The following is a 14,698-nucleotide window of genomic DNA, read 5'->3' on the forward strand; positions in this document are numbered from 1 at the left end:
GAAAAGAAATAATTTTACCACATTGTCTCAGCAGTGAATACTTTCATAGTCTTGATAAAGTAAATACTAACTGCTTATCCAAAAATTCCTTCAAAACTATTGGAAGAACGGGGTGGAGAGGGGGGTAAAAGACTGAATCTCGACTGCCCTAATTCACAAGATAATTTCTATGACATTAAAAAAAATAGAACATATAACTTAGAAATAGGGAGGTAAATTCCAGTAGAAAAAGCCCCAAATAGTTGGAAGTATTGCTCCTGAGGAGTGAGACAGGGGGAGGGTGTTTGAGGAGGGGGAAGGGCAGGGATGGTTGTTTTTCATTGTAGGCCTTATAAAAGCGTTATTTAGAAAAAATCCTTTGATTAAAAATTAAAGGAGTGAACAGAAGAATCAAAAGACTGAGAATTGATCATATACAGGGGCCCTACGGAAGAGGCAATGAGATCTCTACCATTTATTCATATAACTAATATTTATCAAGCACTATTCAGAACCAGGCTCTAAGCTAGACCTCAGGCCCCAGCGGGTGTGGCTCAATGGAGTGAGTGCTGGCCTGAGAACCAAGGGGTCGCTGTTTTAATTCCCAGTCAGGGCACATGTCTGGGTTGCAAGCCAGTTGGGGGCCTGCAAGAGGGAACCACACATTGATGTTTCTCTCCCTCTCTCTCTCTCTCTCTCCCTTCCTCTCTCTCTAAAAATAAATAAATAAAATCTTTAAAAAAGAATTTAAAATAAAAACTAGGTCTCAGGAATACAACGGTGAATGGTCTGATCCCACACTCACAGAGATTATGTCTACTCAAATAGTAAACAAGAAAATAAATGCATAAAAGAAGTACAGATTGCAGCAATAAGTGGCGTAATTAGGAAAAAAACAATAATTAGTGTGATAGAAAATGATGGTGTGGAGAAGACAGACACAGGGCAGCTACTTCAGTTAGGTTTATCAGGGAAGGCCTTTCTGAGATGATTTGAGACTTGAAACCCATGAAGCTCAAACCAAGGGTGGGTGCGTATGGATTCCCAAGCAGGAAAGTCTGGTGGGTCTAGAAACTGTTCAAAAACCACCATTGACAGACCACCACCGGAGTTGAGGGGGATGATGGCTCTAAATTAGATTGGAGAAGTAGCAGGGCCCAGATCATGTGGCCATCGGTATAAATTGAGGAGTCCTCAGGGTACAGGTAATATTTAAAGCCATGGGAGGAGGAATTCCAGCATTCAGGGGGAAGAGCCTGTAAAAACAGACTGAAAAGGTGGGGACTGTAAGCAAAGGAACAGCAAGGAAATTTGAAAACTTCCCCAACAATGCCCTAACATTTTCACCATTTTTCTAAAATTGCCCCCCCCGCCCCCACAATTTGTAATTACTTTGACTAAGTGCACTACAATTTGGTATTCATATTTCGGCGTCAGTTCCGGATGAATGGAGGTATTACTATCCTAGAAAAATCAACTTAATATTGTACAGAAAGTGATTTGCTCACCCCCACTCAAAGGTATACCAGCGTGGCCCAGGATCTTTGAGTTATAACTCGGGGGGGCGGCTCTATGATGCTGTGCATTTCAACTGGGACGTCACTGAGGTTATCCCTCACCACCCAGCCCCTGCCCGGCTTTTAGAGTAACAATACGCCTGCACGTTGGATGTGGTCAGGCTACAGAGAACGCAGCCTACGGCACAGCCTAGGGCGCCGCACAGAGCGCTGCGGGCTGTCGCGGGTAATGTGATGCGGTACCGCTGCGTCTGAGGCCCCTGCGATTACTACCTAGAGTGTCATGGCCGCGGGCGGCGTTGCCCCAGGTAAGTCAACAGCCCGGCGTGCAATGGGCCTCGCGGATGGTGTCGGGAAACGGGGTCGCGAAAAAGAAAAGAGAAAATAGAAGGAGGAAGGTAGAGGCGGCCGGAGGCGGTAGCCAAATTCCCGATTTAGAGCGTGCCGCGTCCCTGGAGGCCCTGGGCCTCCGCCGGCCCGAGAGCGGCCCCCGCGCCGCCTCCTGCGCACCTCGTCAGACGGCGGCGGCTACTGCTTCCGAGGTCACTTTCCGGTGCGGACTCGGCAGGCGCCTGCAGGGCCGGAATAGCCAACCAGCGCCCGAAGCTCGGGGCAAATGACTCCCCTCCGCCCTCGCCACGTGCTCGTCTATCCTCTCCTATCGTCTTTGCTCCGCTCAGTGTGTGAAGACGCGCCCAGCGCGCGGACCAGAGCCCAGGCGGCGGGAGTCCGCCGGCCAGGCCGGCCCCCCGACCCCGTCCGCGCCCCGCCGGGGACCGCACAGCCGGGGGCGATCCCGGCGCAGTCCAGCGCTCGCGGCCTGAGCAGAGGATGTCGCACTGCTAGTAATGTCTGGGCCCAGGTTTCGTAAGGCGTGGGGAGTCTGGGAGCATTGCCAGCTGTCCCCGCACCCGCCTGGAGGCCTGGGAAGAGGCGGGCGGGCCAAGGGAACCGCGGGCAGCCGTCTGCGCGCTCGGCTGGAGCGCGCGGCCCCTGTGGCGCGAGAGCGAGTCCACTCCGGTCAGCCCTCCGGGGGGGAGGTTTTTTATTGTGTGGCGGAGAGGCCACCGAAGTAGTCCCCTGGGTTACACCCGCGCAGTAACTTTAGAAAGCTTAAAAGGGCTCAGTAGTTTTCGATCCCAAATCTGTTTTCGGAGAATGGCTTCCAGCCGCAAATTTGAATCCCGCCTCCCTTCTCGGTCAAAAAGTGGGCTCGTCCAGGTGGGGCTGCTGGGGCGGGGCGTGACTGGCGGGAAAATTGAAAATTCGGAGCTTAGCTCGCGGCTAGGTTCATTCACTCCAATCCTGTTCCCCTGCTGCTGCCGCGTGTGTCTGCGTCCGGCCGTGCCATGCCGTGCTCCGAAGAGATCCGCACCGTCTCTCCCGGCAAGCGGTCCCGGCCTGCGGAGGAGGGCGGCGCGCGGCTTCGCTTCGTCCGGCTCTCGGAGCACGCCACCGCCCCGACCAAGGGGTCCGCGCGGGCGGCCGGCTACGACCTGTACAGGTGGGTGGTGACCGCTGGCCGCCCGCGCCCCCGAGAGAGACCAGTCCGGGCGAAGAGCCTTCCGTCCCCGCCATCCCTGCTACCTCGCGGAGAAGGCTAATTGCCGAATTTTAGAGCTTTCCTGTGAGCTTACATTCAGGCCCTCTGCTGCCATGCCACAGCTTGAAACATTCACCTCAAAGATTACAGAAACAAATGGGTTTTGTGTTTGGTTTTTTGTGGGTTTTTTTTTTTTAATGTACGGTTTCGGACATTTCTGTGTTGAAAATTTTAGCTTTCCTCTTTAGCATAAATTCAGTAGGGATTTGGGCAGAGTTTGGAAAAGTAAGTAAATATACATAACTGTCCTCTGAGGGGTCGTTTTGCAACATTTACTGCACTCTGTCCACGTGGAAGGTAGAAAGGAGTAAGGCCCACCTTGGCCTTCAAGGCCCGAGCACGCCGCTGTGCCCAGTAGAAAGAAAAGCCAGGGTGGGAGCGGCGGTGCTTAGTATGAAAATACCCAGGTAGGATTAACGAAGGCTGCTTTAGTCTTAAAGGGTTAATACAATTTCTCCACACGTCCATCTTTAACTTGGCCCCGAGCGCAGGAAATTTCACAATGGGCTTCAATATGAAAAGTAGAAATGCTGGTAACACTGCCACCTTTTCATTTGTACACGTTTTGCCTATACTAAAAACTTTCCCATATGCTATTTTTAAAGGTCCTCCCAACAATCAATACATGAGTGTTACTTTTTACAGATGAGGGGAGGTTTGTAAAGAGCCCAAAGGCTTGAATGTAACAGAACTTTTGACCCTGAATTCAGTGCTTTTTCCCCCCGCTGGACTATGGTGCCCACTTCTTAGAACCATTGAGATAAGTGCAAAGTGATATTGGAGATAGGGAATGTTTATTACATGACTAAATGCTGAGCCTTGGGATGTAGTAAAGCATTCCAGGTGATTCTAACGTGCAGACTACTCATCTACGTCATAGGTAAGTACAGGAGAAGAGGGGAAGGGAGTGAGTGAGGATAGTAAGGGAGAAAAGAAGAGTGAGGCATAAACTTGTAGCTGAGAGGGGTGTCGTTCAGCTCTTCGATTTCAAGAGTGAACACACTGTGACGACGTGTAGTCGTCACCAAGTCTGAGCACTGTTCTGAGTCTTCGAAGAGCCTGGCTTTACGGCCCTTTGAGCATCTTCATACACTGGAATGGAGACGCGGGAATAACTGACCCTTTAATAAGTTAGTCATTAGCCATTTCAGAGCAAATTGCATCAAGGGAAGTAAAAATACACTACTGCTTTGCCAGTTCAATGAAGGTCTGCAAAGTAACTCCCAGTTCTGCCTTTTAAATTACTGTCAAGGGGAAGCTACAGTAATAACAGTAGCAGCATTTGCTGGGTGGACCTTAGAGAATCAGTTCCTTCACAGTGTCCGTCTCCAGGGCTGTGCACAGTGGTCAGCTCTCACCCTCAGCCAGCAAAGGCCGTGGCCACAGCTTGGTATGCTTGCTCCGCTACCAGGACCAGCAGGGCAGGGACAGCCCAGCTCTTCCCCATTAGGTAGTTCACCCATTTTCCCCTTCTGCGTGGTTTCCATTATCCCGTAGGGGACTGTTGTGAGAATATATGAGTCGTTATAAAAAGCAGTTAGACCTGTGCCTGGGGCATAGTAAGGACTTAATCAGTGTTAGCTGTTATTTACCCTTTCTTAGTTCTCTCTTTCCACACTGTTAGTGAAGCATACACCTTTCTCATGGTCTGCCTTTTCTGCCCCTCCTGCTAAATAATTACCTGCATTTTCCAACCAAATTTTGTTTAGGGGAGAATACATTTACATCTTGTTACCTCTTTCACCAGAAAAATTCTTAGAGAATTACTCTAAATACCAGTTATTTCCTTCCAATATCTTCCTAGTGCCTATGATTACACGGTGCCACCTATGGAGAAGGCCCTAGTGAAAACCGACATCCAGATCGCTCTGCCTGCTGGGTGCTATGGAAGAGTAGGTAAGCCACTGAAGATTGGTCCGGCTCTTCCTTTGTGATGTGTTCCTCCATCTTAGTTTCATCTGGGGTATAAATGAGGGGTGGGGCATTGCTCCGCCGGTGTCCTAAAATAAAGAAGTGCCTACAGTGGTGGCAGCTGCAGCCATTTGAAAACTTCCCTTTACAGACAGGCACACTGTGGAGTTGCAGGTTCCGTTGCAAACACCACGGTGAAGCAACTATTGCAATAAAGCGAGTCGCGTGATATTTTGGGGGTTTCCAGTTCATAAAAGTTAATGTTTCCGCTATATTGTAGGCTATTAAGAGTGCTGCAAGTATTATGTCTAAAACGGGTACATACCTTATTTTAAAAATGCTTTATTTCTAAAAAGAAACGTTAGTCGTCATCTAAGCCTTCAGTGAGTTGTGATCTTTTTGCTGATAGAGGGTCTTACCTTTGATTTCTAAAACTTAGAATATCTATGAGACACATAAAACAACGTCTGCCTGCATCTGCTTTCGCCTCCCTCTGCTTTTTTTGACTCCTTACTGGAGCTTTTAGAAGGTTCACATTGGCCCAGTGGTTCTCACAACCAACTCACTGAAAATATGGGCGATTAGTAACTGGCACTTTCTCCAGTGTTGCCGCCAACTCCCCCATCAAAATCAGCTTGCATATGAAGTCAAGATTTCTTTGTGAAGATGGTGATGAGAATGGCTAATATTAGTTATGTAAGAAAAGAGAGACAGGCTTAGGATAATGGCACATGGCATTTTACATCATGGGACTAAGACTACGGGCCCCTGTTGGTCCCAGAGTAGATCAGGCCACTTGACCTTTTCCGCTTTGGGTTTCCCCCGTTGGGGTGTGTTAGGGTAGGGGATATTCTTCAGGGAGGGAAACACCTCATAAAGGGGGGAGCTAGGACAAAATGGAGTGCAAGTTCAGGGGTTTGACTTTTCTGGAGTGATTCGGTTGTCACTGGAAAGAGTTTAAAACTTTTCAAGAGCACAGGTACTTTCTGACTAACTTCAGAGTAAACATGAAGGAGCAAATGGAACTGCGGCCCTCCCCCGCCCAGAGTTGGGGTGAGAGGTGGTAGCTAGACCACAGCTATCCTGTTAGCCATGGGTGTGAGAGCTGATAATACTTTAGCCTTTAAGAGAAAAATGAGATTAGCTCTCTCTCTCTATCCCTTTTTGGCTGCACTGACCACGTTTTAAGAGTATTTGCAAGGGGGAGGAGATCAGGAGATGCAGTGAAATGGAAGTAAAGGCTGGAAGGAACAGCGTTTATTGACAAAGATTCCTGATTTAAATTATTCTGGAATAAAATATTAGAAGTTAGGATAGTTAATGGTAGGCCTGATGCTCAAGTCAACAAGTATAAGGTATAGACTCAGCTTTTTATTTTTTCATTTTAAGAATAAAAGGCATAGTAAGTTGACTTTTTAGTTTTTGGCGTTTTGTTTGACTGATATTAAGCCTGTTACTGTGGTTCATTTGTTACATACAGACATGTGTTTTGGCATCTGTATCATGAGTCAGAGTCCCAGGTTCTAGACTAACCTCTGCTATACTTCTTCCTATACTACAATACATCACAGCAGGCTCGAACTCCCACCTTAAAAGTCGCAGTCATGACCCATGAGCTCAGTTGGTTGGGCATTATCCTGCAAAGCACAAAGTCTGCTGTTTGATTCTTGGTCAGGGCACATGCCTGGGTTGTGGGTTCAGTCCCCAGTCGGGGTGCCGTACAAGAGGCAACTTATCAATACTTCTCTCTCACACTGATGTTTCTCTCCCTTCCCCTCTCTCTCTCTCTAAAAAAAGTCCCTCTCCTCTGTTCACGCCCCTGGCAGTAGTCCTCCCATTGTGGCCAGACTTCTTCACAGGTGCCCAGGGTTGTCCCCACTTGCTCACCATCAGCCCCTTCCAGCGGTCCGTGGCTGTGCCACCACAGAGCCTTAGCTCCCTGAAGTTGTGTGGGACTGGCCTAAGTCGGCTTCGAATTAAACCTTGTCTGATTCTTCTAAACTAATCGACTTGGGTAATACGTTATAATAAATATATTTAATTCAGAACCATCTGCTAAAGTTAAGATGAAGACATCAATGGTAGGATGTGAGTCAGTTATATCCAGTAATTGCCCTTCCACCTTAAAGTAGCCAATTTCTCCTTTTTTGTTTTCTAGCTCCACGTTCTGGCTTGGCTGCAAAACACTTCATAGATGTAGGAGGTATTGTATTTACATTTTCATTCTGTAAATATTTTTAAGTATTTACTTTGCTTAAGAGGAAGTAATCAAGTGACAAACTTTATTTTTATATTCAAGATAAAGAAATGGTTTTTGTTGTGTCTTGCCTTTCAGGAGTTTCTATCTCTGAATAATAGACAATTATGATATTTTGGATGCTATTTGATTATATGTAACCTTTGAATGACCATTATATGAAATGCATGTTGTTTTTCTAATAGGCTTACTAGACACTGACAGCTAGGATTTTTGCTTTGGTTTAGTGATACCTGCATTTAGTCCAACAATGACTCCATTCATAGAAGAAGCGTTGTTATTATAAGAGAAGGAAAAGGTTTTATGTCATTTAAGCGATTATTTTGCTTAATTATTAATTATTTTGCTTAAATAATTACTAAGTATATATATAATAATTATTTAAGCAAAAGTTTCTAGAAAATGCAGTTCCATCTTGTTAGTAAGAATGTTCTTAACCTCCTTAAAGGAGCGGTATCTACGTTTGGCAAAATATAAAAAGAGAATCTTTCCCTAGTCAGGAGAGCAGACACTGCTTTCCTATCTAAGTTTCTTGCTGAACCAGTCTTCCGTGGCTCCTATTTCCCTTATAACAAAGCCTTACTCATGTCTCCCGAAGTCAACAACTTCCTCGCCAGGTCCTTTTCATGAAGCAGCCCTCGTCTCCTCTGCTGGCCACGCTTGTAAGATGTCTAACTGCCCCTGACTGTACGGAAGCTCTCGCCTTCCTGATGACGCCTCCCTTCCAGTCTCATTGCTGGGGTACGGAGCCCACTGACAGGGCTCTCCTGTCCTGACTCCTTTTTTTAAATATTTTTCCTCCAATTTTATTTTTTATTTGTACCATTTAAAGTAATTTTCTTACAATAGCTTTATTGGGATATAAGTTACATTTCAGACAACTCACCCAATTTAAGGTGTATAGTTCAATGGTTTTAAGTGTGTTCACAGAACTGCAATCATCAACCACCATTAATTCTAGAACATTTTCATCAACTCTCAAAGAAACCCCATACCCATTAATATTTTCTCCCTCCTGCTTCCGAAACCAATAGCCCTAGGCAACCACTAACTTATTTTCTGTTAACATAGAACCATATTTAATACTTGGTTGAATTTTCCATTATAAGTGAAAATAGGAATAATCAGAAAAACAAAAAAGCCTATGCTCACTGTATGAAACATGAATTTCTGCATAATGTGGCTCCAAGCACATCCATCCTCAACAAACATGTTGAGGCAAAGGAGTGGGGCTGGGTGGGGGTGGGCGAAGAGGGAGTAAATGGGGGTCCTCTGTAATAGTATCAACAATTTTTAAAAGCTTAAAAATTTTTAGATAAATCTCTAATTGATAGATTTATGGAGAGTTTCATGGAACCATCAGTGTTTTGGAAGTGACCGGAAACGGTGACACATTTTCCTGGTGCCACTATCAGAAATGGCTGGCCGTGTCCTGACCCTCCTTCCTCCCCACCCACAGTAGTGAGGGCTTCACACACAAGACATCTTGGCCCTCCGATAAATGGGTGTGCTAGGTTCTCTGCCTCCCTCCATTTTTACAAAGCTACTTTTTGATAGATGAGAAAATTGGCTCAAAGATGAGCCCAGGTTACACGTTAAAAACTGGAATCTCCATTCATACCATTCCAATCTGCTTGTTTTTTCCACCACAGTCAAATGCTGTGGATCACCCTGCCACATCCACCACCAACCAAGCTCTGTCTTGACTTAGCTCGTTGTCACCTGCACCGCCTGAGCTAAGAATGGGATGAGACCTGTCCCTTGGGCTATCTATCTCCTGCCTGTCCTGTGTGCTCCCCATGGTATCACTAGATGGTGCTGTGGGGAGAGACAGGAGCCCAGAAGTAGTCCCCAAGAGAAGCTGAGCTTAACACAACAGGAATGGACAGCCCACTGGGGTTGAGGATTGTCTGGGCTCATTATGCTTGATTTCAAAAAATAACTTTTACAAAACCAAGTATGGTAACTTAGTATGTAACTTAAAGATATTAAAAAAATTGTATATGGCCCTGGCCAGTGTGGCTCAGTTGGAACATTGTCTTGTGGACCAAAAAATCAAGGTATGATTCTCGGTCAGGGCACATACCGAGGTTGCAGGTTTGATCCCTGGTTGAAGCACCTTCAAGAGGCCGCTGGTGGATGTTTTCCCTCGTGTCGATGTTTCTCTCCCGCCCTTCCTCTCTTTAAAATCAATAAGCATGTTCTCGGGCGGGGATAAAAAAAATAAGTAAATAAAAATTTGTATATATTTTAAAAGAAATTTTAAAGGGTTGATAAAGGAACTTGGGCTTTGGAATAACAACAGTGAAGATTAGTGTGACCACCTGTGAAGTGTTGGAGGATTAAATGGTAATGTATAGAAAGCATCTAGCACTTTGACACATATTAGGTATGCAAATAATATCTCCTGTGCCCTAGGGACTTAACAGATTTTTTTAATGTGGAAGCTTTGTTACTAATTTTTGCTGTTTAAAACAAGCCTCTGATTTAAAAGAAATTTCATGTAAAAGAAATGGAAAGCTTGTTTGCCTGATGGTTTGTGTGGTATTATTTATAAAATCACACTGATGTGTTCTTGGATGCAGAATATCTTAAAAATGTCTCTTAGGCACAAGTTTAGCATAGCTGGCCACAGATTTTAGTTCAGAGGAGAGTTGTGAGAAACTCAAGCTGTAAACGAGGGTCAAAGGGACAGGTCGGGTATGCAGGACTCTTCAGAATCCACAGCTGGTAGGTGTAGACATTTCTTCACCAAAGGGCTCCGCCAAATGACACACTGAAGTCTTGACGCAGTAGAGGTTTGTCTGAGGTCCGCTCATCGCCCTGCCAGTTCGAGTGCGTGATTTTTCCAGTGATAACTTCAACATACTTTCTGCTCTCTCATGAAGAGAAATATCCCGATGTAACTTACATCCCTTATGTGGGTTTTTCTTGAAGGTCAAATTGCCCTTGAGTGGTAAATGAACTTGAACTATTAGATATTTGTATACTGTTGGCATTCGTACTAAAAAATAACTTAATTGAGGGCTTTTTTTTTCTTCCCTACATTTTAAGTTGACTCCAACTTAATGAAGTTTGGAGTCAAATGAAGTTGACTCCAAATAACTTCATTTCTTTTAGTTGGTTGAAAGCTTTTTTCATGTCTGTGTGGCAACCACAAAATCTTGGTAGATCACCTGGCATTGCAGAATCCACCCCCAGCCATTCGAGTTTGATAGAACAGCTTTACTGATAGATAGCAAAGAAAGGCCCTTACAGAAGGGGGGGAGTGTTTTGTGTGTGGTGGAAGATAGCATAGACTAAAAAAATAAATACTTGCAAGACATATGAAAAAGAGTTAAATACACAAACAGATAAGAAAAAATATCATAAAATGTAGAATAGGACATGCAAATGTGCAACAATTGTACAGAGGAGGAAAGTCCGGCCTCACTAGTAGTGATCAGGGAAATGCAAAGTCATGCCATGAGGTACCACTTCTTACTCAGCACATTGGCTGGAATTAAAAGGATTCTTACCATCTGGTACTGTGAGGACTTGGAAATGGGGCTTAAGTATTGTTGAGGGAAGTTTGTAGTATTACACCTTTTTTGCAAATTGCTCAAAATAAAAGTGTATACACCCTTTGACCCAGGATAGTGCTTTTTGGAAATTATTTGGTGAGGATAAAAAGTGTTAATACACAAATATATGTACAGGGCTCCTTTGTTTATCATAGCAAAATTGAGGAAGCAACCTGAATGTGTGGTGGTATGTAAGAGATACATACAAACAGTGGCACTGTATTTCCATATCTTGGATCTAAAAAGGGCTAAGATTTATATATAATAATTTCAAAGGATGTCTATGATATTTTAAGTGGAAAAAAAAGTAATATGTGAAATACATTACTGTAATACTGTAACATTGGCTACCTGGGGGACGGTAGGGGAATGTCATTAGCTTTTACTTTATATATACTTACAGTATTTGCATAATCTAAAAATGTTCTAATAAAATAGGAACAAAAGAATTCGGCAGTCAGTCCACGTTGTCTTTAACACATTCTCAGTAAATGAGTACTAGTCTGTTCTTCACACCTCGCAGCATGGAGATTCTATGGCCTTCTGTGGTCATGTGTTCTGGCCTGGAGTAAATAACGTGCTCTACGGAGGGGCTTCTTAAATGTCATATACTTGTTCCTGCAGCCAAGACTTTCTGCACATAGATGATATAGGAAAGAGCTGGTCCCTTCTTTATATCAGTTCTTTTAATAAACATTGAGGGCCAATGTAGTGGTTAACTGGCTGTGGGGAAAGAAACCAGGCTTCCGTGTTCTTGGGGTTGTTCATTGCTGTACAAGAAAAGACTGTTTTCAGTACTTAAAATTCAGTTTCACTTATCCTTAGTAATGCATTCATAAGGCTCATTTAAACTTCTACTGTAATTCACTGGGAATATCTAGAATGTTGGTTTTTCTGAGTATTTTTCCTATGGTGGAACTTCTTTAAAATTTTACTTTTTTTTCTCTATATGAGAAAATTGAAGGGAAATACTTGCCCTTATTCAAAAACTTTTTTTTCCAGTTGACCTTCAAATAATGAGTCCTGCCAACCAGCAGTGGTACCCATGGAGCTAAATTCCTGATTACTTTAATTTACTTTTTTCCTTTGATAAGAAGATTTGCTTATTTATTTATTTATTTATTTAAGGAGTTAGGTGTTAGTGAGATGTTACATGGAGCTACATTTAATTAGATCCACCTGAATTCCATTCAACATTTTACAAACTGAGGGGAAAGAATTAACGTCTATAGAGGACGTTGGCAGGGGAGGTGCTTTGGGGGTTGGAGAGTGACTACTGGTAGGTAGGGGGCTTCTTCTGGGGTAATGAAAATGTTCTAAAGTTGATTGTGGTGATGGTTGTACAGCTCTGAATACACTAGAAATCTTTGCATTGTGAATTATGTCTCAATATTAAAAAAAGGAAATGAGAGGGCCTGGTACACTTATATTATTTATGGAACACTTTAAATTCTCGGCCCACAGACCCATGCAGGCAAGTCTGGTGAATATGCCCTCTGGGCCAAAGCTGGGCCCTGCTCCCTTCCTCCCTTGCCCTTGCGTTTGCAGTCTCAAACCGCACAGTTTCCTCCGGAGTCTGTGAAAGTGTGCTCATTATTAAGCTTATGCGCTATTATCTTCTGAGAGAGTATTCTCTAAGAAAAGATGGTGCTCAAATTAAAAGGGGTGAAAAATTAACTGAAAGGGTCAGCTGCGTTTTTGTTACAAAAATTGAATGTTTGGATATTTGCTAGATGGCTGCTTAACGGTGTCAGCATCAACTTATCTCCACTGCAGAGCTTCCAGCTTTTTGACACTTTTATTTATGACTCAATCATATTTCAATGCAGATATTAGTGGGAAGCTGCTACCAGGAAAAGCCTTTAAAACCCAAATCATAATTTTCTCCTAGTCTGTTTTGGCAGGTGTGTAGCAGAGAGACAGTGGGTTTGGGGCGAGCAATTCAGGGTGACCTGCCTGAGATGCTGAGTGCCTGCTCGCAGGTTAGAGTAGGAAATAGTCACCATTGGTGAGGGTGACAGGCTGGCAAATAAGGGCTATCTTCTAAATTCTTACTTGCCTATTAGTAGTGTTTCTTAGCATTGAGGCTTCGCATAGTACCAGAGCAGGATTCATTCACTCAGTTGTGTAAAAATACCAGAACCACAGAAGAAGGGTTTGGAGGTAATTATACACTCGCAGTGTTTTGGTCGCATACAACAAGCTAATATGACTTTTCTCTTCTCTAGCTGGTGTCATAGATGAAGATTATAGAGGAAATATTGGTGTTGTGCTGTTCAATTTTGGCAAAGAAAAGTTTGAAGGTATGTTAAATGCAGCCACGTAGATGCAGCGAGTTTTCAGTTATATGTGTTAAAATAACACGTACTCTGATTCTCGTTGTACAAGGCAGGATATAGAAAATGTATTAATAAAAGATCAGTTACAAACTTTTGGTTTTTTTCCTCTTCAAAGTTAAGAAAGGTGACCGCATTGCACAGCTCATTTGTGAACGGATTTATTATCCAGAAATAGAGGAAGTTCAAGTAAGTATCATAAAAGTTCAGTAGGGAATGAGTAATATAACATCTTCAGTGAAGGAAAATTAAAATTTTGAGGATTCAATATGCTATTTGTTACTAAATAGTAGCATATACGACTAGTCCCATTTTAAGCAAAATTAAAATGCTAGTTTTAGAATTTCTTGAAATAATTTTCATAGCTATCATCTAGAATTACTTTGGATAATAAATCATTTAAATATCAGTAGAATTCTATTTCCTTAGCTTTTTTGAAAATTATTCAATATTTAAATTTATGAAGCTTTTTGAAAATTTAATTTTGGGGGGGGTAATCTTTTTAAAAGATGGAATAGCACGAACGAAAGTCTTACTAATGAGGAGCTGGGGAGAACTGAGAGAGGGCCAGAAACTAACCGTGCGGCTTGCCGCTCTGCTCTCTCTCCAGGGTTTGGACGACACCGAACGGGGCTCGGGAGGCTTTGGTTCCACTGGAAAGAATTGAAACATATGCTGACAACAGGAAATGAAAAAACAATTTTTTCTTAAAAATAAGTTTTTGTTTAGTGTTTTGGTGCTTACTAGCTTTAATTGCTAAAATTACTTAGATCTCCTATGACGAAGGAAAGTATATATTTTTTTTTAATTTTTTTTATTGTTATTCAATTACAGTTGTATGCGAAAGTGTATATTTTTGTGTTTTTTTCCATTTGATTCTTGTACAAATCTTCATGGTAATCTAACACAGTGTATTTTTTCAGTCAAATGTACCATCACTTTCTGATTCCCTCCAGAATTCTATTCTTTAATTTACTAAACGCTACCCCTTGAACAAAGTGTTTGCTTTGTAAGTGATAAGCAAAGCCTTTTATTCAATACATTTGGGTTTTTCCGCAGATGCAGATTACCACATACACTGAACATAGGGTTTGTCCCCTGGGTGTGTCCCACCACGTACGTTCGTTTCTGTGTTGAAGCGGCATTTCACTGCAGACGGGGCTGTGTTGGAGGGTTACCCATACTTTGCCTTGTATAATGCACGCCCATGTTTTTGGCCCGAACTTTCAGAAAAAACATCAGTTTTAATTTTGTAATTCAACTATTTGTTTATATTTAGATGCTTGTTTTTTGCATTATAAAGGAATTTTAGCATTTATTTTTAAACATGTTATGGCATAAGAAATTTTATGTGCCAGTAAAGGAATTAGTACTGCCCATGTATAATGCGCCCCCTTTTCCCCCTCAAAAATTTGGGCAAAGAAGTACACGTTATACATGCCAAAATACGGTAGTTTGATGAACGTGTACTGCCTGCCGCCTTCTAGGTGTGCTTTCCCTCGGACCCCTCCGCAGCAGGGCTCTGGGTGTCG

At 43.1% G+C, this 14,698-nt stretch overlaps 1 protein-coding gene across 2 annotated transcripts; it reads left to right on the forward strand.

Annotated features, from left to right (window-relative positions):
• Positions 1-1,764: 1,764 nt before the first annotated feature.
• Positions 1,765-14,449, forward strand: DUT (deoxyuridine triphosphatase). 2 transcript variants are annotated; one of them, XM_071221972.1, is made up of 7 exons: positions 1,765-1,804; positions 2,862-3,000; positions 4,904-4,995; positions 7,169-7,213; positions 13,059-13,133; positions 13,285-13,355; positions 13,777-14,449. In XM_071221972.1, exons 1-7 carry the CDS (start codon positions 1,780-1,782, stop codon positions 13,831-13,833), a joined length of 504 nt encoding a protein of 167 aa, XP_071078073.1. In that variant the 5' UTR covers positions 1,765-1,779; the 3' UTR covers positions 13,834-14,449. The 2 variants fall into 2 exon arrangements, with proteins under 2 accessions (XP_071078073.1, XP_053784629.1); XM_053928654.2 differs by lacking the exon at positions 1,765-1,804 and adding an exon at positions 2,022-2,341.
• Positions 14,450-14,698: the final 249 nt, after the last annotated feature.

The sequence above is a fragment of the Desmodus rotundus genome, chromosome 7 (assembly GCF_022682495.2).
Source record: "Desmodus rotundus isolate HL8 chromosome 7, HLdesRot8A.1, whole genome shotgun sequence".
Classification (NCBI taxonomy): Eukaryota; Metazoa; Chordata; class Mammalia; order Chiroptera; family Phyllostomidae; genus Desmodus; species Desmodus rotundus.

What these genes read in the sequence shown, in the direction of transcription:
- DUT (XM_053928654.2), top strand. Translation starts at nt 2,113, where the DNA reads ATGACTCCCCTCCGCCCTCGCCACGTGCTCGTCTATCCTCTCCTATCG. An exon ending in CAGAGGATGTCGCACTGCTA is followed by an intron (nt 2,342 to 2,861) that starts GTAATGTCTGGG and finishes CGTGCTCCGAAG; the next exon opens with AGATCCGCACCGTCTCTCCC. An exon ending in ACACTTCATAGATGTAGGAG is followed by an intron (nt 7,214 to 13,058) that starts GTATTGTATTTA and finishes TCTCTTCTCTAG; the next exon opens with CTGGTGTCATAGATGAAGAT.